The sequence below is a fragment of the Accipiter gentilis genome, chromosome 10 (genome assembly GCF_929443795.1).
Source record: "Accipiter gentilis chromosome 10, bAccGen1.1, whole genome shotgun sequence".
NCBI lineage: Eukaryota > Metazoa > Chordata > Aves > Accipitriformes > Accipitridae > Astur > Astur gentilis.
The window spans coordinates 14,810,375-14,836,172 of record NC_064889.1 but is presented as its reverse complement, the minus strand read 5'-3'; the positions used below and the strand labels follow the sequence as shown (position 1 = coordinate 14,836,172).

Genomic DNA, 25,798 nt, shown 5'->3' with positions numbered 1-25,798 from the left:
AAGATGCGCTGATAGACACACATCAGATTAATATACTGAAATTTTAAAAAATTGATAAAAAAAGGCATTGAAAGAAGAAACCCAAGAAGTGCAGAAAAAACCCACACTGTATGCATTCATCTGCTTTATCTCACATTTCTCTGGAAACATTAAGAAAAAATTAACAGGCTGCCCACATACTTAATATCAATTTATGAACATCTCTTGGCTTTACTGTAAATGCTACCATAAAGGGGAACAAAGAAGGTGAGAGGGGACTGGCATCAAACACAGGACCAACTCAAAAAGAGCCGAGTTCTCAAAAACTGTCATTCTAGCTACAAGTAACTAAACACATTAATATATGGACATCTGTTCAAATAAAGCTGGTAGCTAATTACATTTATGATTTCAATTTGGAACAGCAAATAAGGAGCAATACTTTTAACAATGTTTTCAGAGCTAAACTACACAATGAATATTCCATGTGACATACACCCTATGCCTCTGCTCAAAGGTGATAGTTTCATCAGGTTGGTTTCTCGTTCTGTGCAGAAGAGAACAAACAGCAGGTCCTGTTCGGAACTAGAATAAAATAGGTGATAATGAGTTACAGGTAGGGTAAATATGCTGATGATAAATAAATTTTTGTTATAGCTACCCTGCACTTAGAAGGATTTTGTTACAGACAATGAGGAATAGAATATTTGCTCACAGGAAGCAGAATGAATAGAAAAGGTTCTTTTCATTGTTTGCTACAAAGCTCTGTGCCGTCAAAACCGTGGGAAATTCTCCACTTGGACGTGAACACTACCACTATCACCACTCAGACTAACGCTGAAATTCTTATCGTCATTAAGAGTTCACAGAGATTAAACTGTAGTTAAGTTTGTGGGATGTAAGGACACAAACATTATTTTGATCACAGAATAATTCAATTGGAGCAATGCCTAACCAGCACATTTAACTTGACTAACTGGCTCCTGCATTCACTAGAGACATACTGGATAGTTTCTGGAAAAAAAATAAAATACAGCAATTTACAGTTACTCACTGTACAAGGCTTGCTTCAAGTCCTACTACCAGCTGAGCATGATTATATTCCTGAAAATAATCCTAAGAACTACCACCATAGGTTTTCCATTTTTTATTATCTTTTGATTATTTTGGGGTCAAATTTGCCAATCTGCATCAAAGTTGCTAAATTTATACCAATACTAGGATATTTAGGACTTTCCTAACTGCCAATTCTATTAACTCAACTCCAAGTTTGAAGAAGGAAGATTTTACTTCATATTGTATAATGCAATTCATTCCCCAATCCTCCCTCCTACCTTTGAAGGCCATTCTAAGCTTAAAACTGTTTTTTTTCATATTTTTCTGAGTGCCTAACACAGCAGAGCTTTGACACTCTAATGCCCATACAAAACAATTGAAACGGAATTGATTCTACACTCTATATATGTGGAAAAGATATTTAATTGTAAAATAGAAAAAGTAGGCCAGAGTACAGTTTTAAGGGTAATTCTTCTGTGTACAGTATAGGTAAACTAGACTTTTTGCTTAAGTTTATATAAACAATTCCATAAAAGCAGTGAAACATGGAACAACAAAGCAAAGCACGGAGTTTTATCTTACAAAAAAGGAATCTGCACAGTAGTTGCAAATTTAATGTAACACAGCACTGAACAATCTTAAGGCAGCTCAGTCTAAGCACAGGACTAGAAGCCAGGAACTCCCGAGATCTGTTCCCAGGTCTACCACAGATTCACGTGGTCTTGGGCCAGTCATTTAGCACTCCCTGTGTTGCACTTATACCAGTTATAAAATTGAGACAATAACACTCACTTACCTGCCTCAGGCAGTACAGTAAGGGTTTTTTTTAAAAGATTCTACAATGCTCTGAAGATGTAACGTGCTATATAAATCCTAAGCATAACAGATCACTGCACAGACACACACAAACACAGTATCACAGTGAAGAACAATGATGCTAGGTAAGAGCAGCATCACTACAACATAAAAAAATTACTTGTCCAATTGCATAATTAAAATGCAAAAGTCCGCTTAGAAAAAATGTATCACTGAAATAATTTCAAGGCTATTGGGGAAAATAGATCAATTGGAATATTCTAAAAGAACCAGTATTTGTGTTCCAGTGGAGACATTCTTTTCTATTCATTACTGAACTTCAAAATGTTTGTACAGGAAAATTGTAAGACACACAAAGTGTAGTTTCAATGCCTCCACTACCAAATTTTAAATTGCCTCTAATGTGTAAATTAAGATTTTTTTTGTTTTGTTCTTTTTTAATTACAAATTACATTCTTCCAAGAAATATACCATCCACAATAAAACTGGCTGCTAGCTTACTTCAAATGACCTATAGGCTAAACGTTTTCCTCATAATTTTTCTCATCTTTGCTGAAAAATACCTATGCAAGATGTATGTGTAGAAATTATAAAAACATGCAGCATATGTACAAACTGAAAAGTTTAAAAAATATTAGCTTCATATACATGTAAATCTACTTGGATATATCTGAAATTAAATATAAAAATTTCACCACCTAAAATAAAAAAAACCAAAAATGGTTTTCAGAGAATCTGAGACAACTACTTAAAGCTGTACAAAGATTTCCACCTGGAAATGTCTTATGCAGAGAAGTTTAAGTTGTCACTATGTAGAAATAACTGTTAATTCATTTTGTCACATAATTCATTTTCAAGTTGTCAGCTTAAATCAACAACATCACCCTTAAAACTGTTCTGTTTTTCAGAAGTTAGTTTCATACTAAAATCAAAAATTTCACAAAAACATTGGCTTCTCGTGTTTCTGGATCCCTTCAAAAAGATTTATCAACTCATTTTGAAACTGTAAAAAAAACAACTATTTACAGTATTTCCTTTTAAATACTTTTCACAATTTCTAAATTCAGAGTTTTTATGTTACAAGAAATTCATCAGAGCTCACGGCTTAAGTCCAGTTATCAACTTGTAGCATCTTCTCTATCATGTAATCCTGTGTCTGTACCTATATAGCGTACAGTTCAAGATTGTACTGCAGGTTTTTGCAAGTAACAGGCTTTGCAGTATGTTCATTTTTTATTAAACAGCTTCTTTATTAGTCTGGAGGCGGTTCATTGCCTCTAACTTCTGCCGATAGGCCTCTGCTTCTTGTTCTTTCTTTAGAAGCTGCTGACGATATTTTTGTGCTTCTCTGTTTGCCTCATCCAGCTGTTTCTGAAGAGTTTCTCTTTCCTATTAGAAACAGAACCAGCAGTATTTTGTCAAATATGTATCAAATACAAGTTAAAATGGCAAATATTTTTCCTTTACACGCAGCTCAAGTGTTAGGGTATCATGTAGAAACTGTACAGTTCTTACTCGGGCAAACCTATATGAATGCTGCTGTGTAAATAAGATATCAACTATCACACCAGACAACTCCCCACAATAAGGCTTTAAGTGTAAATATAGTAAACCCAAGTTTCTTTAGCTGCAAAGATACAAAGCAAGTCTTCATGGAGAAAGAGTGAAATAAAAAAGTAGAAGCATGGTGATCAAATACTAGCATACTATATTAACTTTTCTACAATGATTCAATTCCTTTTGTTACTTTTCAAAAATTGGAATCCAACCAAACAGGACAGTCCCTTTCGGTTGTATTTCTAATCAGACAGCATAATGAAGAACTGTTACCTAACAGCATTTTGCACTGGAAAGTGACAGCTGCCCACTAAGCAAAATATAAACATAACTGGTTTCTGAATGAAGTGATCTGAAGTGATTGATACAGATGCAATCCAGAGGTATAAGTACATCCCCATGGACACCACATTTTTATGAATTAACAGGCATTTAGCTAGATAAACTTTTTCTATTCAAAAGGAGTAACTTAAGGCTCCATCCTGCATACAAGTTTGTTGGGGATGGCTATAAAATGGTTTCCAAGCAAAATAATACAGGAAATGCCACTTCTTATGAAGCTGCCTTAGGAACTAAGGAGAATGTGTCTCCATCTCCAGTGATGTAGGTACTGTCATTTTGTTTGATGCTGCACTGAGCCCAATTGAAAAAGCAATTTGCTTGGAAAATAGTTTTGTTTTGATCTTCAACCAAATACCATTTCATTAAAGTGCATCATACTTTTATGAGTAAGGTAGTATTTGATTTCAAATCATTCTTTCCACTGTAGTTGTTAAGTAGCCACAGGAAGGAGGTTGTCAGAGAAGTGAGCTATATCACAGAAAAACAAAACTCTTATCAAAAACTGAGGCCCAGTGAAAATAAGGTGCCTTTTCACCTTATTCCCATCCCAGCAGTTCAGTATCACATTCCCATTTAATACCTCAAACAGTTGTTAAAAAAGTTTCACCCCCACACACCCCCATAACAGCATCCCTATTCTTCACCTCTTTGATGCACTCACATATTTTCATGGTCAGAGCCTGAAAATACAAAATACTCTGCCTCCCTTCTACTTGTTACTGTTCTTAGTACTTGTCACAGTCACATTTAACAGTCACATGCTGTGCTGAATGTGCTGGAATATAATGACATAGGTGATCAGATCATTGCTAACAGCAGCATCTGTATAGCAAAAACAACAGGTGAAGGAGAGATGTTATTAACAGGTTATAAAGACTAGCTGTAATACAGAACAGAACAAACTCCATTAACTGCAATTTGATTTTACATAGGGCTTTAAGAGCTGAAGGAAGCTAGCTAGGGTTTGCTTCATTTGGAGCATATGCTAAAGAAATGAGAGCTCATCTGATCTCGCTTGCTTCTTTGAAAAGGAAGTTCAGCTTCCACCTCTGCAAATTTGGATTCTGCTTTTTAAGCAACTTTATGAATGGCCAACCCAGGTAGCAACTAGACTGACAAATGCCAAATGAATGGCAGAGCCTACATCTCAAAGGATGTGAAATACACCAATGATGTTCCAGCACCAGTCCAACCAAAACATACTGCTATTTCTGTAAGTCACATATGTAGTACAAGAGGAGCAACAGCTTATGTAAAACAGCCTGGTGGATTAGAAAGTTTGTGAAAAGAGCTACAAGACAATTCTCAGAGAAGCATTCAAAACAGTTGATCCTGCTACATGTGGAAAGCAACCTCTTCCTCTTGAGGGCACTCAGCTCTGGGATATACTGAGATGGGCATTATCTCTCTCATGAATTTGTTGCATAAAACCCCTCAGAAATCTAACACTGGTAAGAAGCAAAGCTGCTCTATCTACTGGGCTGCATAAGAGTAAGAACCACCAGTAGCTCACTGGCCAGTGGTTCTGTGGTGCATCACAAAAAGCAAGGCACTATCACTACTATGGAGCATATGCAAACATTTGGGGATGGAGAGGTTCTCAGACCACATCTTATGAGTATTTCCCACAGAAGAGATAAATAGATCCATGTACTCATAAGGAGTATAGCACATTAAGGAAGGGATAGAAAAAAAGGAGAAAACCAAGTCTCAGTGGCAGAGACAAGGAGATAAAACCAGCATCTACCAGACAGACTAGCAATTCAAAGCATGTAAATTAGTCCAGCAACTAATAGGTGTAGTTTTTAGACAGTCATAGCCCTAACATAAACAGAATGAGTTAAGGAACTGAGGCCAAGTATACTATCTAACTAGGCAGTGGAAAGAATCCAATGCTTCTGGAGGAACAATGCAGATCTACAGTGGACTGAACAGTGAAAATTGGTTCCTTAACTTTTACATCTAGAATAGGGAGGACTATATCTAGTCTATTAATTTAATCAAATCCAGAAAGTGTTATTAGGGCATTGTTTAGAACACAACTGAAAGTGTTCTAATTATCTGATGTCCTTTTGTATCAGTATAAAAACCTACCCAGGTAAAAATCAAACTAGATGATCCTGAGTGCTCTTAAGAAATCTTCCATTCTATCAGGGAATTTTCTTCATTACATGTAGCTTTTCTTATCAGTCTATATATTGCCAATAGGCACACCCATAACTAAAACAACCAAACCAAGCATTCTTTTTAACGACAGAAAAAACTGGGATATGAATTCACTAATATAATTAATCTACAATTATGATTATTTTTTTTTTAGTCTAATGAAATGATTGTCCTGGTTCTAATGCGTGTCACCTTTCAGACATGCAACATGGGAAAACACTCAAATTCAAGAATGAAAATAAAAATCACTGTATGTTAACGAATTATGCATGAAAATGAAAAACAGAGTATCTGTGTGACAGGGGTTTTTTTGCTGCCATTCTATGTTTAAAATACCAAACTGTTTAGGAAAACTGCCATCACCTTCAAAATGAGCTGAAACGTTTGAACTTAACAGACCCAAAAGATAAAATCGAAACACACCACTACAGCTTTAATCATTCACAATACTTTCACAGGAAAGTTTGTCACCTCACACAGATGGGAGGATGTTCAACCTAAAGACTTTCAAACTACAGTTAACTGTTCATACACTATGAATTTAAAACAGCTGAAGAAAGCACTCTTAGCCTTGAATCAACTCTTTATAATGAAATAAAGGAATGAATCACTAGTGAGGCAAAGAAACCAAACAATAAAGGTTTTCTACATTAAAAAAATAGTTTAATGAGGGGAGGCATCCCACTCCCTCCAAATTCAAGTATCTACCACCTTCTGTGATCACAAAGTTTGAAGTGAACTGACTTTATGTGCACTTCTTTAATGTCCCTATTACCAAAGTGAGGTAGCACCATACCCCTGCGAACCACAGTAAGGCTCCTTAAGTCAACTGGCCTCCACACAGAGGCAGAGGTCTGCATGTGCATTTCCAGTTGTACAGACAGGGACAAAGTCAGTCATCAAAACCTGCACGTAAAAGTAACAGATAGAAGTAACTCATTTAAACCAACTTCTTTTGATATTTGAGAAATGTGTTTGAAATATATCATTGAAACTGGTAATCCCCTTAAAAGAATTATTTGTACTGTTATACCAACTATCTGTAATTAGGAACATGTCGATGTATTCCTTAACCAATCTAGATTTTTTTTCCTTCACCTAACAGAATTATTAAAATACTTAAGGAAACATAATTTCCTTTATGAATAATTCAGGCAGATGTTTAAAAGTGTGAACAAAATAAATGCTTTTATTTTAACAGTCATACATTTTAAAAAATGCAGCAAGAAAATTTCAACTGTCATGATAATCTGTAATGACCACAAAGCTGCAAAGGCCAAAAGTATTTGATGTAACAACTTAGGGACGGGGAAAGCAAGTGATGAAAGGTGGTAATTATTGTTACTAGACATGGATAACATATAGCACATACTGTACAATAAAAAGTATTCAATTAGGCACAATTTGATAATATGAACAGAAGTTGGAGAATACAACCTTTGATAAATGAAATATGGAGTTGACAGAATGAGAACTTACAGCCTAGTCAAGGCAGACAGCAATGTTCATAAACTTTTGACCCAAACTGGTCAGCACAGTTAGAAGGAACAGAAGAAGGAATGAGATGGTTGACCTATTGTGGCTATATAATATAAAAACAGCTACAATTTTAAATTGAATGGCTACATCTATTCGTCATATATATAAAAAGAAAAACTCTCTCAATGTTGTTAGGTCTTCTGCACTATAATTTAAAAAAAAAACCAGGATGGTGCAAAGATCTGTAATAGCAAACGGCTCTAGAATTAAAAAAAAAAGGGGGGGATGGGGCAGGCAGGAGGAACAGATAAAAATTGACAAACACAGAATCTTACTGTTTCACATTTCCATTAACAGTTATCTAGATATCATGAATGGAAAGGAAACATTGCTAAAAATACGATCTCACAATCAGGACAAGCACGTGGTCATAACAGAAAGATGAGGGTACAGTACTCTCATTTGCTGCTGGCGGAAAGAGTCAAGTTACTCGATAATATATTGGTACCTGGTTTTAAAAACTAGCTAGTGACCTTAAACGAAAAACAAAAATATTAACTTATCACATACTTAAACAAGTGTCACTTTTATGTGCATGACCAGAGGATGAAGAAAACAGCCCTCCTATATTTTTTTACAACTTTGTACAAGATTAATTCCAGTAACAGGGGAAACTGAACAAGTTATTGTTTCACACACCTCATTCTGTGGCAACACAGAAATTAAACTCTACAACAACACAAAAAACAACAACCAGATACTCAGTGCTGAACACTCTCATTAACACATATCACGTAATATACTCCTTACTTCTATTTCTGCAGACTCCACGCGATTTTCAACAATCTCAATGCACTGTCTCTTCACTGGTGGTTCTTCACTTATCACAGTTTCTTCAGCAATGTCTGTTGCTGGAACTGTTAATACTGAAAACATATTTGTACACATAAATTCTTCAAACAATATATAATTATATGATTTTATACAGTACAAGTAATTTTATTAACAGCAATAAAATGCCAAGATTTTCCTTTACGAAAACACAACTATATAAAAAAGTACATTATAAAGTCAGCATGGGGAAAATTTACTAAAAACTTTAGCTGCTTGTATGCTACTAAAGAATTTTAAAATTCTTTGTTACTGAGGTCTACAATAGTTACTTGTCACTCGGCGGTATCATTGCTGTTTTTCACAGAGTAAACAGACACAGAAGTGAACTGCAGCAGGGTTATCAGTCTGTCAGTTCTGTAACTTATGTAGCAGACCATCTTTATAATGTTTCTTAAGCAAATACTAAATACAAAACTGGCTTTTGATTTTGATTAATTAGAACACCTTCAGTAATCTGAAAATACAGTAGTTATTAACCTTGAAGGAAAAAAAATAGGGATCTAAAGAAATTCATACTCTAATTTACTCATGCAACCATCTGGCAAATAAATGTTCTAAGTGTTACTTCAATTACTACCTACACACATTCATGCTTTCTGATATGTAGCTGTACTTCTTCAGACAGACTGCAAATCAAATAATTTGTCTCCAGTGTGCAACTCTTCAAGCTCCACACTGGGAGTCCTCATGAAGAAACCAGAGAAGGAATCATTTTTGTCTAAATAGTAGTAGCAGAACATCTTTAAAGGAAATCACCCAAAACACACGCACGTCACAAAATCGCATTTATTATACTAGCAGCTTCCACAAACAAAGTGCATATGGCCCAACAGAACAATTGTGTCGCCCTGGTTTCACTGGTTCTGCCACTGCTCCTCTAAAGCCTCAAGCATGTAAGGACTTGGCTTTTGTTCTGTTAAGAACATACTCCATGGGACTTGCACAGCTTACTTCATGCATCAGATTTCTAAATCCAAGTCTCACCACCCCACAGTATTTCCACCAAGGCAACAGCAAAAGCATAGGAAGAAGGCTTTTGTTTTACTCCATCTTCCAGTTTTCATAACAAGTTTGCAAGAATCAAACTTATCGAAGGCAAAGCAAGTAGTTATCACTTTCCCCTTAAATGTCTCATTTCTCTTCCATGCAGCTTAGTAATTCTTCCATTCTTTCTCCTAATGCAGAGACTCAGCTGACATGTGGTAACTCACTGAGTTGCAGTAGCTCACGTGTCTAAGCCTTTTGCAGTATAAGAATTCAAAGACGTATCTGAACTGATAATTACAAAAAATTGTCCAAGCTATTTGCACCTAACAATTTTTTATTATTACTGTAACTAAAATAGTTCCTCAAGCTCAAACCATACACATTTCCACTCACCTTGCTGCCCATCTGGCATGGTCACAATGATCGGTTGCCCTATTCCACTGGTTGGAATTGAATGCAGATTACCAAGTTGAATGCCATCTGTAACTATAGTAATAACTTGCTGACCTCCAGAACTGACAACTTGCTGAATAGCACCATCCACAGATTCTGCAGTCACAACTTCTTCTGTGGCCACAACTATCAACAGATTAGTAAAGGAATTAAGTCAATTTATAAATTAAGCTTTATGAGTTCAAATTCATTTTGGTACAGCTGAGAAAAAATGTCTTCCATGTCTTTTAAAATTTGATACTCTCCACCCCCCAATTAATGCATTACTACATATTATATTGTTCATAGAAATCTTCCACCAGGCCAACATAAAACACTAACATTTTGAAATACACATGCAACTCTGTCCTGATTTACCTTGCTCAATATAATAGTTTTTTTAATTTAGCATGTTTCCTAATAGATATAACCCACTCAAAACTGATGCTTTGGGTTCAGCGTTAACAAGCAGCAAGAACAAGAGTTGTCTTTAAGAACACGAATACCTTTTGCATTGTACACAAGCTGGACTAAGTTCTACTCAACCAGTGTCTTGCCAGGTGTATCTCAGGACCCAGCCCTGATTTTTCTGCTTACCATAATGGTCTTCAAGACAGTAACAGACTGAAGGACCTCTAGAAAATCCTAAAGTTTTGTCTGTACTACATGGGTGCTCCAAATACAACCACAACTCTATCTATTATACAAAGTATGAAACAGGACTAAATGAAAAGTTCTGCAGAGTTGACATTTTTACACCTTTGAAGGAGAAAGGTAAAGCTTATAAAGTAACATAAACATTGTATGTACATAATTCTATAGGTAAAAGTAAAAAAAAAAATCCCAGCTGAACTAAGTATTTCAAATTCCTGATTTGATAATGAATATACAGCAGTGACCTCTCACAATTCTATATTACATCTATAAATCAAGGTAAGATAAGGGAAAGACTGCATTCAGAACTACAACACATACCACAGCTTGCACTATACACTGTAACTGGGGTCTCGCACTGCCACCCTTATTTCTTAAAACAAGATACTGAGACAAAGAACAAGATCACTAGTAGCACAATCAAAGAATTTCAAGCACACTAACTCTGTATTTTATTTTCAATTTGTCATGGTAAAAGCAAATCCTTTGATTTAAATAACAGGCATTAGAGTGCTTTCTGTCTACAGAGATGAAATTAAAACCGTATAGACTGTGTTGTGATGCTTGAGATGACAGAAGGTAGATAAAACCCTGAAGCTTTCATCTTTTAAGTTACTTACAATATAACACACACACACAAATCATTCTGTAGTTCAAATAATGATGCAGTCATTGTCTTCTGAAGATCTTTATGTTCAGAGATTACTGTCCTACAGCACTGCTTAAATATTCACAGAGTGTTTATTCAGTAAACCAAAATAGTCAGTCCTACATGAATAAGTGTTGTTGTATTGAACTTGATTTGGCTTCCAAGTACAGGCTCAGCAGTAAGAAAGACCACCGTCGTAAAAATTCCAAGTTGCAAGTGCCCGTACTAGCTGCTGGGGCAAACAGCTCTGATCATTCAGTTTCAAACTCAACATTGGGCTTTCAGTTCTAGAAGGAAACATTATTAGGACTTCTTCAGACCTTGAAAGAAAAATAGAGATTCTGTCTAAAAAGAAGTTATTCTATATAAAAGAATACAGCCCTTATTCCCTCTTTGCTCTCCTTCCATATCTATATCCATATAATCATTAGTTACCACACTACTTCTTATGCTGAAGGGAAACTGAAGTCGTTCAAAAAAGCAGCACTATTATTTTCAAGAATCTCTGCATTAATGTGCATTATTTTCTTCTGCAGTGTCTGCGGGGGGAAAACACCTGCATATGCAGTAAGCATATGCCTAATTCCAACATAAGCACACCAAATACTGCATTCCAAATACACATCTTAAATCAGATTTTTCTCTAATCCAACTCTGAGTTCCATACATACATTATGCACCACATTTGTATGTAAAGTCCTGTCCTTATACACATTTCATTTGAGTAACAATTAAAAAAAGCATGATTCTATTCAGCTCCAGTGAGAAGCACCTTCCTTTCTTTGGTTTTACAAAATTGATGGTTTTTTAACTGTAAGGCATGAGAACTAGGGAGAAGGGATCAAAGTTAACTTTGAAAGAGGAGAAAAACCTAGGCACAAACAACATAAAAGGCAGAACCTAAGTGCTTTATCCAAGCTTATACATTCTTAAATACAGGAGGCTAAATAGAAGGTAAGAACCAAAACAAGAATTCTCAGTCCTACAATTCTTGAGAGTACTTATAAATGGATCTTTTACAAGATAAGCACAAAGAGAAGGGTTTTTTTGTTGTTGTTTCCTTTTTTTTCTTCCTTGAACACACTTACTACTGATGTACAGGTGACAAAAAGCTGCTTTTTGTACTCTTTACACTTTACAAACTATTAAAGGAGTGAGAACCCAGGAAATAATTTGCAGACAGTAAGATGCTGCAAGATTGCTCACACATCTGCATAAAAATCAAAGCAGAAGAACTGAAATAAACAGAAGGGTTAGGTGTGATGCACACTGCATTATTGAAGGTAGGAAGCTACTCCATCAAGACTTCAAGCTTATTCCTTCCTGCCTCTCATCTCCTGCCTCCTCTCTGATAATATACATCTTCAGTGGTTTACTGACATGTAACATAGGTTACACTGCACCACTGCAAGGGTAGGGCCATGAAAGATGAGAAGACTCTGTTAGTTACCAAAGTTTACTGCTGAGTCCTGAATACACATTTAATAGTCCGTAATCCCATGCAATCCCTCCTCAAGATCCTCTCTCCTACAATTAGATCTGAGTATCATCGAAATATATTAATTGATTGAAAAAATGAACAGCTGCTTCTGTAACAAAAGGCACTGCATTCTGGTTTTGAGTCATCCACTTCACTTGCAATATTTATGTCATAATATAGTATAGCTGTACTTAGGTACTGCTTTGGTAAGTAGTAGTAGAGCTGTATTAAGAAGAAAACCTGTAGGACTTCAAAACACTAGAGATGAAAACTCAGATGTATGTTGGGATGCAGCTGTCATGCCAGCAAATCTTAGAGTACAGATCTCTTCCACATTTTCAGTGAAAACTGTGTCGTCCTTAAGAGTAATGTCTTCTGCAGAGCTGAATTCTGTGGGAATTTTTAAGTACAAAAGACTTTGGCCACGCAAAGTTCTGTAAAATTTATCCTACTGACCATCACCAACAAAAAAACAAAATTAATGCATTTCTTTAGAAACATCTTCAGAAAAATTCAGGTTACCATAAGCATCATAAATCCTTGATCAACAGAGGGTTGTTGCTCTCCATAGTAATCTCCAGTCACCAGCTTTAAAGTTAGGCTCATCTTGCTACTTATCGTATCAGTGCTCAAAATCCAAGCTAGCCTGGAAATAAGGCTATAGTGCTACATATCAGTATAATAAATACTATTAATACTAAATAAACAAAAAAGCAATCTGGCCTATCATAAAACTCCATTAGTTACAGACATACCGTACTGCCTGAGAAAACCGGGGAGTGATGCATGCAAAACAGCACTGGGCAAGTAAAGTATGCATGAAATACTTCACAGCTTTCTTCAAAAAGCCAGGTCTCCACCAAAACACCTTTTGGGACTTTCAGAATAACAGACATTTTTATTGAAGTACACCATATAGCCTACTTCAGAGACAAAACCTAGGGATTTCTGTGTCCCAAAGCTAGGTAACAAAGAAATAACATAGCACTTGACCTAAGTGCTAGTTTTACCCAATTTTTATGCAACGGCAAGATATTAACGTACACCATAATTGGAAAATATGGTCTGGAACAGAAGTTTAGTGGCATCCTCTTATAAAGTACCTTTAAATAATTTAGAAGCTTTTGATCGCGTTTTAACCTTATTGTAGATGGTATTACAACTTGCTTAAATTATAAGAGGAGGTCTTTTCCTTGCTTATACCTCTTTCTCAACCCTGTTAGTGGCAATGACTAGTCTTTATAATCCACTTTGATGCTGTAAGGCTCGCAACTGCCATTTCTTTCTTCACTTTGCATATTGTAATGAACAAAAGTGAAAAAGTACACAAAGCAAGCAACACATTATTCATAAAGAATGGAGAAAGATATCCAGGGCAACTTGCAGAGTACGAAACCTTAACCAAAGGGGTTTTTTCAGACAAAGCATTAACTGGCAAAGATCCATGGGGCAGGGGTGAAGGGTTTTTGTGTTAAGAAAAAGGAATGCAAAACTTGCGAACTAGGGGCAATGGAATTTCTTCTGTCTTTCTGGCTTCTTGTCATAGCCTTATGGAATAAGAGAGTGTACATATGGCTGCAGCAAGGGATGCAGGCTGCTTTTTCCTAGGAGAACAATAATGTATTGCTAGGCTTACGTTTACCTGAAGTGCCATGGCAGCATTTCATTCTGAAGTGGGACATACCAATCACTAGATATTATTACAAATGCAAGTAGAATGCCTCAATGTTGAAAATAAGACCCACAGACATTCCAATGGGAAAACTGCACATTAAGATCACCAATGTTCTTGTGCCTTTTGGGTGAAAGATTAAGAAAACTGCTGACAAAGTATATGAAACAACATCGGGGGCCATTTCCCAATATTTAGCAGAAAGAAGGATTTAAGAAAACACTCTCCCACCACATGCAACTAAACTGTATGTAGACAAAGATGCAAATTCAATCTTCTGAATTATGCTTGCTTTCAGCAAGATGAATGTTACTCACATTAGGCCCAGAGGTATCAGCTGTGGTCAGAAATCTTATTAAGAAATAATTGTATACATGAATCTGGCAACCTTCCAGGTAAAAACAAAGGAAAAATTTTGTTCATGCTGAAAAAAGGAAGGAAGATTATCATCTCATTTCTGTATCAACTGTACCTCCAGAAGTGCCAGTTATGTACTTTTAGTTTATTAAATTACTTAGCTTTCTAACCTGGTGTTTCTGAAGAATTAGACAGTGGAGCTGATGCTTCTGCTAAAGCTGCCAATGTGGCTAATACTGATGTTGATGAATTTCCAAACTGTACAGCAGACACTCCTGTTTCATCTAGTAGGATAAAAAAAAAGTTAGCTGACATTTAAAAGCAGTGAAGTCCCGTTTTTATTATTATTGCACTAAAGCTTCTAAGACACACTCTGTTCTCAGCAACATTCTGCTGAACCAAAGTGCTATTCTAAAGGCAAGTTTGTTAAGCAAATACAACTTCTGATAATTTATCTCTGTGAAGAATGTTGTTTTAAGTACCTAGATATTTACAACACATAAAAAACACTGAAGAGGAACATGGTAACTAGTCTATTCTTACCACTGGTTTTCCTCAAAGCCTTTTCACTAAATGGTGAAAAATTAGTTAAAGTATAAAATCCCAGTAGCTATCCTATAGACATCTAAATACCTGTTCCATTTGATGTATTTGCAGAAGATACCAGACCTGTTAGGTTCACCACCCCTCCAGGTCCAATGATGAACTGTGGTGTTGCTGCATGTATCGTCACAGTGTCCGGACTCTCTGGATTCGTATTGATTTGGTTCTGCATTGCAATCTGGGCGACAAAGGTAATATTATAATTCCAATTGTAGCTATAAAGGAATTATTTACCAAGAACTAGAATTACTGCACATTCCAATCAAACAGGAAAGATGTCCCTCATTATACTTATGCAATATACACACATCATGTCACATCTTGTGCTCTGTGTAAGTACATGAGAAACATGTTTTTTTGGGTGAAATCTAAAGACAAAAAGTCTGTTGACGTGAAAGACAATGACACACCACCACTTCTCCTTATCATTTATTGTACACGAAAAGGACCATATAAAGACAAGGCTCTTTTGTAGATATGCAAACTTATGTATCTAAAATAGAGGCCTGAAGAACCAAGACTGCTGTGGCAACTACATGCTATGAAAATTGGCTCTGACAGGTTAGTAATTGCCAAGAATTGTAGATGGCAGTCCTCTTTTTGTCCTTCTTTGAACTATTATTGACTTTTATTTACTATATCCTTTCTGCAATGAAGAGGAGGCTAAAGGAACAGACCAGAAGTTCACAAAAGTTCAAGATGTAGAGGAATAACAGATTTACACAGTGGCATAATGGTGTTTTTCATTTGCTTTCTATTCTTTTCTCAATAATGCTCAGCACTTAGTTTGTCTTCAAGAACACTATTGAACAGTAAGAACACTATTGAACAGTGAGCACACATTTTCATGGAAGCATCTATTATAATCCCAATCCCAATCATTTCTCCAACAATTCAACCCTAGCGTTTCTAATTCAAGAAAAATTGCCATCTTTTCTCTCCTTTCCTGATCTCCAATTGTTAGGAAATTAACATCCATATATGAAGCTAACTGAACACTAGGGTATAGTCAAAACATACTAGTAGAGCAGGGAGTTAAGTTTTACACCTTGCTTGTGAAGACTCCACCTAGTTCTGTGTACTACAACACTCAAATTTAAGAAAATAATGGAAACTTATCCTTGACTTTGTAGGTGGTGAAAATGTTCTTTGGCCAACTAATGTTTACTAACATAAATCTCATTTCCATGTCATGAACTAGACCGGAGTTTAGCATTACCAGTCAATATATGGTCTCACAGCTGCTGTATTAAAAGCTTAGGTTATTACATGTGTAAACAAGTACTTTGCTGTAAGTTCCCTTAACATCATGAATCAGAAATTACCTGTAATATTTCTGCAAGGTCTTCATTTCCATTGTCTACTGCAATATCTAATGCCGTTTTGCAAAATTTACTCTGAGCATGAACATCTGCTCCATACTTTATCAAGAGTTCTACAACTTCTTGGTGGTTATGTTCAGTAGCCCAGTGAAGCGCAGTCATTTTGAGCATATCCTTCGCATTGACATCAGCACCGTGCTACAAACAAAATCATTGCATAACTATGTCATGAAAATTATCTGAATTAAATAATGCTGGTCACAGAACAAAGCCCCAAATTGTCTTTCTCCATCAGTAATGTCCTGTTATCTTACATTTACAGATTTATTAAAAGTGCTTCAATCTAACTACCAAATAAATTATTTACCTCAAAGGATTAAAGACTCCCTAAAACATAACATGTCTTGGTTCTAAAAGCTGTTACTCACACAATGCCAAATTAGGAAGTAGTCTTATTTTGAAACAGCAATAAATAATTCACCTGAAATCATGATGATTTTAATGCTAAAATAAATTAGAGTTTAATAGGAAAAAAAAGCACCCAATGCACACAGCACAAATATTCGTATCATTTCAATGTTGGTTTCATGACTAGAAGGAAATTGCAAATATTTGATCATAACCCATTGTAATATCCCCACCTCAGACCTTGTTTCAGCAAACTTTACCTTAAGTAAGACTTCTACTATGCTGGCATGGCCTTCTGATGCTGCCATATGTAATGGAGTTCTGTCCACTTTGGTTCTAGCATCCCGACTTACACCTGCTCGCAGCAACACTTCTGTTGTTGAGTAGTGTCCATACTGTGCTGCTAGATGAAGTGGAGATGTTCCCAACTGTAATGTAACAGAAAAAGTGGAGTTTTAACAGATGTCAGTATGAAGTATTTCTTATTATTATGGAGTTACCAAACTCAGGTGTCAGGCCACCACTTCAAAATAATTTTCTCTTGCAGTCTCAAGGAAAGATGATGTCAGGGCTTTTATAGAGTATGAAGAGGAAAAAAAAAAAAAGGTTTGGTTTTCTTTTTTTTTTTTTCCAATACTCATAACACACTAAAACCAGCTCACTGGAAGCAAGTTTTTGAGGTCTGTGCTATGTTTTTTCTGTCTTTCTGAGGTGTGATGTTTCAAGGGGTCTAACTGCATTTTTAGTGTTGGTCAACACGCCATATCAACACTGGAAGGGACCTCTGGAAGTTACTTAAGTCCAGTCTCCTGCTCAAAACAGACACAACTTGAAAGTTAGGTCACTAAGTAGATTAAGGTTTTTTAAGGGCTTGTAAACACCCTAGCATTTTAGATACCTGACCTCCCTATACAACCTATTCAAAAATAGGCACCTCCAAAAGACAACTCAGAGGCCCTACATCAGGGAACTCTCAGCTGCACATATTAGATAGTTGGGACTGCTTTCTTAATTCAGGGCTTTTGCTATATTAAATGCATAAACACAGTAACTAGAAGGATGATTGCTGCTTTCTCCCATTAACTGCTTCAAAGTTCATCTTAAAAGCCACCAGAACAAGCTCATTCAGTCTGTTACTAAAATCAGTAGGAGGTTATACGAAGAAAACAGACAATTTTAATTTTGAATTGGACATTAGATGATGTGACTGCAGAAATCCAAGAAACTTGCAAGGCTTGCACTATAAATGCTTAATTGTAATAATCCTATTTTTTTTCTTCAGGTGAGAAAAGCAAGAGGATTTACCAAACAGTGCAAAAGTTTTCATTACCCAATCTGTGGTAAAAGGTGCTCCATTGGCCATCAAAATGCGAACTTCATCATCTTGACCTGCTCGTGCAGCTTCTAAAAGTTTCTTTCCCAAATCTACTAGTGACATCTAGTGAAGGACATAAAGGAATATAAAGAAAAAAATAATAATATTAATACTATTTTAAGTACACAGATGCCACTGTCATTTTATTATTATTATTCCTGAACTACTCTGAAAAGTTGAAAAGCTGGAGTTGGTATTTTAGCCATGAGAACAAACTTTACTGATTGCAATAAGCAGCTTGATTTTAGAACTACTTTTGTCAGCCAAACAGAACGGACACCGGGGTAAAGATTTCAGTATTACAGTACTGTAACCATAGCAGCTGTAAAGTTATATCAAACTAAATTTAAAGTGAACTGGATGTACATTTCTTAGAGCAGAAAGTGGTTTAGAAGCTCTCACCTGATACCGCAACCTTCTGTAGCTTTGTCCAGCTTTCAAATGGTACTACATCATGGCTGCTATGTCACACACCCAAAGGTACTACACTCACTTATCCAAAATGCCTACACATATTTAAGAGGTACCACTATGCAAACACAACACCGTTCTGACATCTTGTCTGTCCATCCCTATTACTTCATTTTGTTCACCTTAAAATATAATTTGTCTTCCTAGCTACAAAACGATGCAATAAGCAATAAGCACATATTACTGTACTACATGCATCAGATATATGAACTAAAGTGTCTGCCTGAAAAGAAATACTACCTGCTTCAACTATCTACAGTTACTAACAATACGTTAAATGCAAAATTTTGACTGAGACATGACCAAGATACTACCTGAAAAATTTTCACATCACCTTTAGATTATGCCCCTTTTACAGCACTTGAAGTTCCATATAATACAGAGCATGCAAAACTGTATGTAGACAAATGACACCTATCTATGTTTCTGTTGCATCAAAGATTTCCTAGTATAACATATTTTTAAACCCACTCTATTTCATCCATGCTATTAAATTTGTTCAGTAAAAAGAAAATTTAGAACTAAACCATAACTCACGCTACTAACCAAAATATATCATTAGCGTTTTAGTCCTATACCTATGTTTTCCACTACCAGGATGGTAAGAATGGAATTACTTTCACCAATTTAGTTTCCAGTCACAAGCAAAGTTAAGCCTGTATTACTAGTAAAAGCAGTTGCAATGCCATGCACACAGTTTCCTACACAAAGTTAGAGTATATCAGTTCAGAAAGAAATCCCATTAAACATACACTTCTATCACAACACAAACATATTTAGAAAGTTCTCTGCACCTGGCTCAACCGGCAAAATTTTTTGTGGTATGTTGCTCAATAAGCTGAAAGCTATTGACTTGGGAAGAAATTAGAAAGGAAGACAGAAATACTGCAAATGCAGAACTCCAACATGTATCAGTAGAGCCATGAACTGGAGCAGATTACCTCTTTGTCTACAGAACTGACTGCAGGCAGCAATATCCCCTTCACCAAAATAATACTCCATTTATGTCCATCCTTCTAATACACATGGACATGTTGATTTGTCTCCAGCCAGAAAAGGGAAGAGGAGCAGGAAGGTGGCAGGACAGGACAAATACTGACAATGGGAAAAGGAAGGAAAAAAGGAGCACAGAGTCAGATGCAGAGGAAAGGACAACAGCCGACTCTCTTCCATAAAGAGAAAGAGCACAAGAGAAACAGGAATATAAGAAAATCTACTATCTCTGTTAAAGGGAAACACTAGGAGTACTGATACAAAACAGTAATACGACAGAGAGGGCATTTGGCAAGTGTAGCGCTGAAATGAAGGAATATAGCACTCCCTTTATACTGCACCTGTTTGGGGTTTTTTTGGTGGCATGGGGGGAGTGTGCAATTTAAGAAGGAAAAGAGCACATGCAGACACACACACTTTTTTCTGGTGGTCTAATACCACCACATCAAGGTCCTCAGAATCAAAAGGAAAGCTGGAACTTAATGTAAAATACTGAAGTTAGTAGCTAATTCAGAAAGACAAAAATTCATTTTCCTTGTATTTATTTTTGTTTTAAAAACCAGTAGAGAAAAGGAACTAATAAAGTCTCTGTTTGGAATTACAAAATATTTGAGGCTGGAGGGGGGCGGACCTCTCAAGGTCACCTAGTTCAATATCCCAGTCAGAGCTGGTCGAACGGACTCAGGCTGCACAGGGCTTGGTTCTGTTGAGTTTTGAATGTCTCTGTGGACGAACATCCCTCCACTTCATCAACCTCATTCCAGTGTCCAACCACCCTCACGGTAAGAGCTGCCTTCTGTGTATACCTGTCTTTCTCCACTAACCAAAAAGACAGCCTTGATAACAAGCTTATACTTTATGTGTTAGACAACAAAAATAGGTGAATTAAATTACAGTCCATACATTTAAAAACTACACCTATTCAGAAGCCACTGACCACGTCTATACTGGTGAAATAAACTGCAAAGTTGTTACCAACACCCTACGCAGCAAAATCAAGCAGCAAAAAGAAAAAAAAAAAATCAATTATGGTGGCCTGCAAAATACAAGGCTCACTCCCAGTAGATATAGGGACAAACTTCAGCCTGAGATCAACACCTTTTCAGAGTCTCTCTGAACCATACTGTTGAACACACTGTCAGAGTAACAGTACATCAGTTCTCATCTCAATGCAAAACTGAACAGCTTTGTACTACACTCAATAAGAAATGTTCTAATCAAGGAAAAAGAGGGACATGGATGATCATACGTGACATAACCTTCATTACCACGTATTGCAATAACCAAAACTCTCTTGGTTGATATAAAGTGTTTTTATTTTAAACAAGCACAAAGCATCACAGAAATTTACATATGTTTCATGATGTAGAATTTTAACTTTAGTTAAAACAACATGAATTTATTTTAGAAGTAAAAGTTTCAGTTCTCATAGGGTACTTGAAAGCATGCTTGGGCCATCTAGTGGAAGAAAGTTAAAAACCTAGCAAAATTATACTGTTGAACTCAAAGATAAAAAATACGTTGCATGTCACTAATACACTAACAACAGTAACTGAAGAGGCCTTTCCAACGAAACTCATGCACATATAGTCACTTTCAACCAATGAATACTAGCATTCACAAAATTTCTCAAGAGTAGCTGATTTCTACTTGGCAGATCATTCCAAGGACCAGTAACGTAAGGTCAGGAAACTCTTGAGTAATAACATGTCCCACCCTTCCCCCCATACTCTTCCACCGCTAGTACTGAGACATAGCAAGAAGGGTCTGCAGTGTCAGAATTTCCCTTTCCGGAAAAATACTTCAGCTGCTCTCTTGAGATCATTTAGTAACACTACAATAAGCAGTGATACTATCAAAAGCAAAGTTCTATATACAGTACAATAAAATATATTTAAAATTGAAATAAGATTTCCATTTCAAAGCAGCACTCTTAGTTAAGTACTGCTGCTGCTTTATGTAGTGTCACAAATCAACTCTACTGAACTGTGTTAGAGGGTACCCTTCAGTAACTGTCATTTCTACCAAGCTTGGCTAGCACGACAGCTGGGTAATGCTTTATATGAGGATTCTTTCAGACAATAAAAACATCACTGGCTCTGAAATAAAGTTTTGAGACTGTTATAATTATTCTTATGGCAATCTGAGTATGTTTTCAGACTTCTAACAGCTCCTACACATCTGTGGGAACAGAGGGTTTTGTCTACAGTTGAGTAAAGAGGGAAGAGCTTCTGCTGGGTTTGGACTTTTTTGTATTAACCACCTCCTGAACTTCCACATTTCATTATTGCAATGCATTCTGTACAGTATCATTAGCCAGATGCCACAATTAACTGGTAATTAAAACTTAGATCAAATTATTATTGCAAATTCTATTATATACAGAAGTATATTTTACTTCTGTTCAATAGGAAACCATACTGCTTTTTTGTATCCATCTTAGATTTAAGTTTTTACACGTTCTATAAAACTCTGAACATCATGCTGTTACCAGAGGGGTATATAACAGCACTTGAGCACAGTTTAGGTGGAACTGTGTGTGAAAAGGGCTCTGCGGGGAGGGAGAGGAGCTGAAAAACACACAGCTTGGGAAGCCTGGGGTACCACACCACAGCCTACGGACAACAGAGCAGACGAGTCTGCAGTCCGAAGGAAGAAGACTAGGTTTGGCTTAAAATATTGCAGCACCTTTCAGACTGCTGTCCTGCCCCAAGGATCCTGGACCCAGCCTTATTCCCCTTCTACCACTGCAGTGGTGAACATCAGCTAGTCAAAATCAACAGGCACAAAACAGTTGTTACAGAACATCTGCTAACATGGAGAAGTCACAGCCACCAGTGTATTTCTAACTAAGGTATGCTCCTAAAAGAGACATACTTACACTAGAAGAGCAAGGTCAGCAGCAGTGCAATTTACCAGAAGGGAAACTGAATCAATATACACTGTATCTGTGATAAGGATTTCCAACCACTCCTAAAAAACCCAGGACGAAGTTCCATAAAATGCTAATTAAATAGGTTTCTCTACTGAAGTGACATGCAGCAGAATTGTGCTTGGAAGATAGCTTGAGACCCATCATCTCTCACACCCATTACATCTGGAAAAAGAATGCCCTTTTCAGAATGTCTTTTTCTTTCCACTATTTCAAAAAAAATCAACCTGCTTCTCCAGACCTGGTCTTCAGAAACGCTATCATCCTACCAATTTCAACATTGCACAGTATCGCTAGAAATTTAGAATTGTAATTCCTAATTTTATATGCCTATCCATACCAAGGTCAAGAATATTCTGAAGTACAAATAGTTAGCAAAAACTACTTAAATCTTTAATCAAGAGCTCAGTTCTGATCATTAATAGAATTGAAATAATAGGATCAACTTGCTTTTTTTTTTAATTTTTTATATCCTGATATAACAGCGCAATACTTGAACTCAGAACAACTCTTCAAAAAGTTTTTTATTTCAATTAGTTTTGTAACTTTTTAAAGGAACCAGGTCTGCATTAAACCTAGGTGTATTTCCATGTGCTAGCATCTCTTGAAAACTTTGGTATGATTTTACCATATATATCATGCAATAGTGATTACAGTGACTTACGTGGGATAAACTCACAAAGTTCCCGTATTGTTTCCTAAGGGAATCACAGCCTTCCAAACATGTTTAGACAATGATTTCACATGTCATACTTCAATTCTCAATATAAATAATCATAGGCTTAGAATATCCACACTTCTATTACGATAATGAAAATTACACTAATGTACTGATTTAATTCAGTGCTTTTATTCAGTCAGCTTTAATTCCAGTGCTTTCAGCTTTCCTCTATGACTGTGTTGTGTTCGTAACTAAATTCTCTCGTTTGTTTAAACAGCAACATGACCTTCATGTTGGACTAAGTATGCATCAGATGAAAAATATCTGATCTGAGAAAAGAGATCAGAAAAGCAAACACGTTGTTAAATAGCTTAGTGGTTAAGATAGTCAAGCCTGTCTTTATGCAGGTCTGTCCACCAATTAGGTGCATACATTAACTTAAATTAGCACCAATCATCCATGCAACTCCATTAAATAACGCAGATGGTAGGAAAGTCTTGTCCTGAAAAAGGAGAGTGCAGATTTGGCCATTATCTGCAACAAAATGCGATATTTAAAAAATATTGTTATGCAACAAGGGTGAACCATTGGCACCAACCAAGACTTGGGTTGGCACTGCCAATAAGCTACAAACCTTTCACAGATAAGTTTGGCACTAGATGCCAAAAAGGTCACATTACTGCAGCTATGATTGACATGAAGAATCCAAGGGCTTGTGACGTAGTCTTTGAACTGTACTACAGCCTTTAGAGTATGTCTCAGATTAACTGAAACTTGAAAATATCCTCAAACAAAAGTCACCAGCCTTTCCAGTTAAAGCATCTGTTTTATTACGAGGAATCTTCCTCGACAGTTTCTGTCTGGCACCTAGGCCTAAAAAAACCTAGAAAACAAACTGCTTTCAGCAAAGAAAGCGGGTCACAAACAAGACTCTATGCCTAGTGTACGCTGATCTGCCGTGTACACTCTTATTTACACAGCAGATTTATGTACCCTTACGGGTATTTCTGTGTGCACACACGCTTCAACCCAACTGCTTAGTCTTACTAAGACTTCAGAAATCGTGAATAATTTAAAAAAAACCAAAACATTAAAGTACTCCAAGGTGGGCATTCACAATTTTTAGCACATTTAACTCTTAATATGCAGCATTTGCCATTCAATAAAAGCTACCTTAGTAAGCGGGTTAAGGGACAAACATACAACTGCTTTAAGTTAAAAACCCTAAGCACAGACGACTTCCTTCAGGGGACTTCACCGACGTGCTATCAGACAGCGTCTCACCAACAGACACTACCTCGACTAGCAGGAGAGAAAAGAAAAACCACAGTCCGAACTAACGCATCGTATCCCACGTTTATGCCACGCTCCCGTCAAACGCTTTATTAAGAGCCCAGAGCAAGAGTTACAGATCCCGGGTGAGGGACACCGCAGCGGAGGGAAGCGCTCCCCTCCCACCGAAGCTGCCTCTCCTCAGGGCACCTTTGGCGCCAAGCGCCGGCAGGCAGCTCGGCCGCCCCCGGGGCGCCGGGCCGGGGCAGGAACCGGCCGGCCCGCCCCACGCGAGGCCCGAGGCCGTCCCCACGCGGCCCAGACCAGGCTGCCCGGCGGGGGAAAGACGCGGGACGAGCTGGGCCCCACTCTGCCCCTCAGCGCCTGGGCCCCTCGCCAGGCGCGTCGCGCTCGCCCGGGCCTGCGCGGCAGCCGCGGCCGCGGGAGAGGGGCCGCCGCGGGCGCTCGGGCCCCGAGGCGACCCGCGTCGTCCCGTCCCGTCCCCGCCGTCCCGTCCCGTCCCCCCCCGCCCCGCCGGCTGCGCGGCGGCCCCCGACCCCGGCGCAGCCCCTGCCCCACAGGGCCGCGCCCGGCCGCCCCGCGGGCCGCCCAGGCCGCCACCGCGGCCCAGGCCGCCGCCGGCGCTGCCCGCGCCCCCCGCACGGCGGGGTCCCCGGAAGGCCGGCCAGCGCGCCCGCTCTCCCCAACAGGAAATCCTGGCTGGGCTGGGCGCTGCGGAGGGAGCCGCGGCGCCGGGTTCCGGGGGAAGTGGAATTATTTTTACCAGCGAAGAGATCAACTTCCACATCCGGTAACAGGGCCCTATACAAAGGCGCAGACTGACCTGGAAAAGCTTGGCCGGCCCGCGGGGGGTGAGGGAGAGACGGGGCGCGGGGATGGGGCCTTACCGTGCTGCCGGCCCGGCCGCCGCCGCCGCGACAACAACCAGGGGCGCCGGAGGCCGCCGCTCATCGGCGCCCAAAAGCCCCACACAAAAGTCCCCGCTGCGCCTGGCGGAGGGACACGGCGAGCGGAGCGTAGGGGAGGGGCGCCGCGCCGCCGCGCTGCCCCGCCGCCGGCGCGCGCCCCGGCGCGAGGCGGCGCGGGCCGCCCGCGGGCAGCGCTTCGAGGGGCGCCCGGCACTTACCATGGGGCGCAGGTATTATCTTATTACACCAATATCCCCGACAAAAGGGGCTCGGCGGAGGGATACGGCCTCGGTGCCGCCTGCCGCGCATGCG

At 38.2% G+C, this 25,798-nt stretch overlaps 1 protein-coding gene across 5 annotated transcripts; it reads right to left on the bottom strand.

Annotated features, from left to right (window-relative positions):
* Positions 1-831: 831 nt before the first annotated feature.
* GABPB1 (GA binding protein transcription factor subunit beta 1) lies at positions 832-25,798 on the bottom strand. Of its 5 annotated transcripts, none has more exons than XM_049812549.1 (9): positions 25,705-25,798; positions 18,184-18,291; positions 17,114-17,281; positions 16,449-16,643; positions 15,154-15,301; positions 14,691-14,804; positions 9,670-9,855; positions 8,206-8,321; positions 832-3,240 (listed from the first exon to the last, which is right to left on the bottom strand). In XM_049812549.1, the coding sequence occupies exons 1-9, from the start codon at positions 25,705-25,707 to the stop codon at positions 3,088-3,090; spliced, it is 1,191 nt and encodes a 396-aa protein (XP_049668506.1). In that variant the 5' UTR covers positions 25,708-25,798; the 3' UTR covers positions 832-3,087. The 5 variants fall into 5 exon arrangements, with proteins under 5 accessions (XP_049668506.1, XP_049668505.1, XP_049668508.1 ...); XM_049812548.1 differs by lacking the exon at positions 25,705-25,798 and adding an exon at positions 25,342-25,363; XM_049812551.1 differs by lacking the exon at positions 25,705-25,798 and adding an exon at positions 25,466-25,575 and having other exon boundaries at positions 833-3,240.

Coding starts and splice junctions, on each gene's coding strand:
- GABPB1 (XM_049812549.1), bottom strand. Junction 9,856..14,690: donor TAATTCTTCAGAAACACCAG/GTTAGAAAGCTA, acceptor ATCTGTTGATAG/TTGTGGCCACAGAAGAAGTT. Junction 8,322..9,669: donor CATGCCAGATGGGCAGCAAG/GTGAGTGGAAAT, acceptor ATATGTTTTCAG/TATTAACAGTTCCAGCAACA.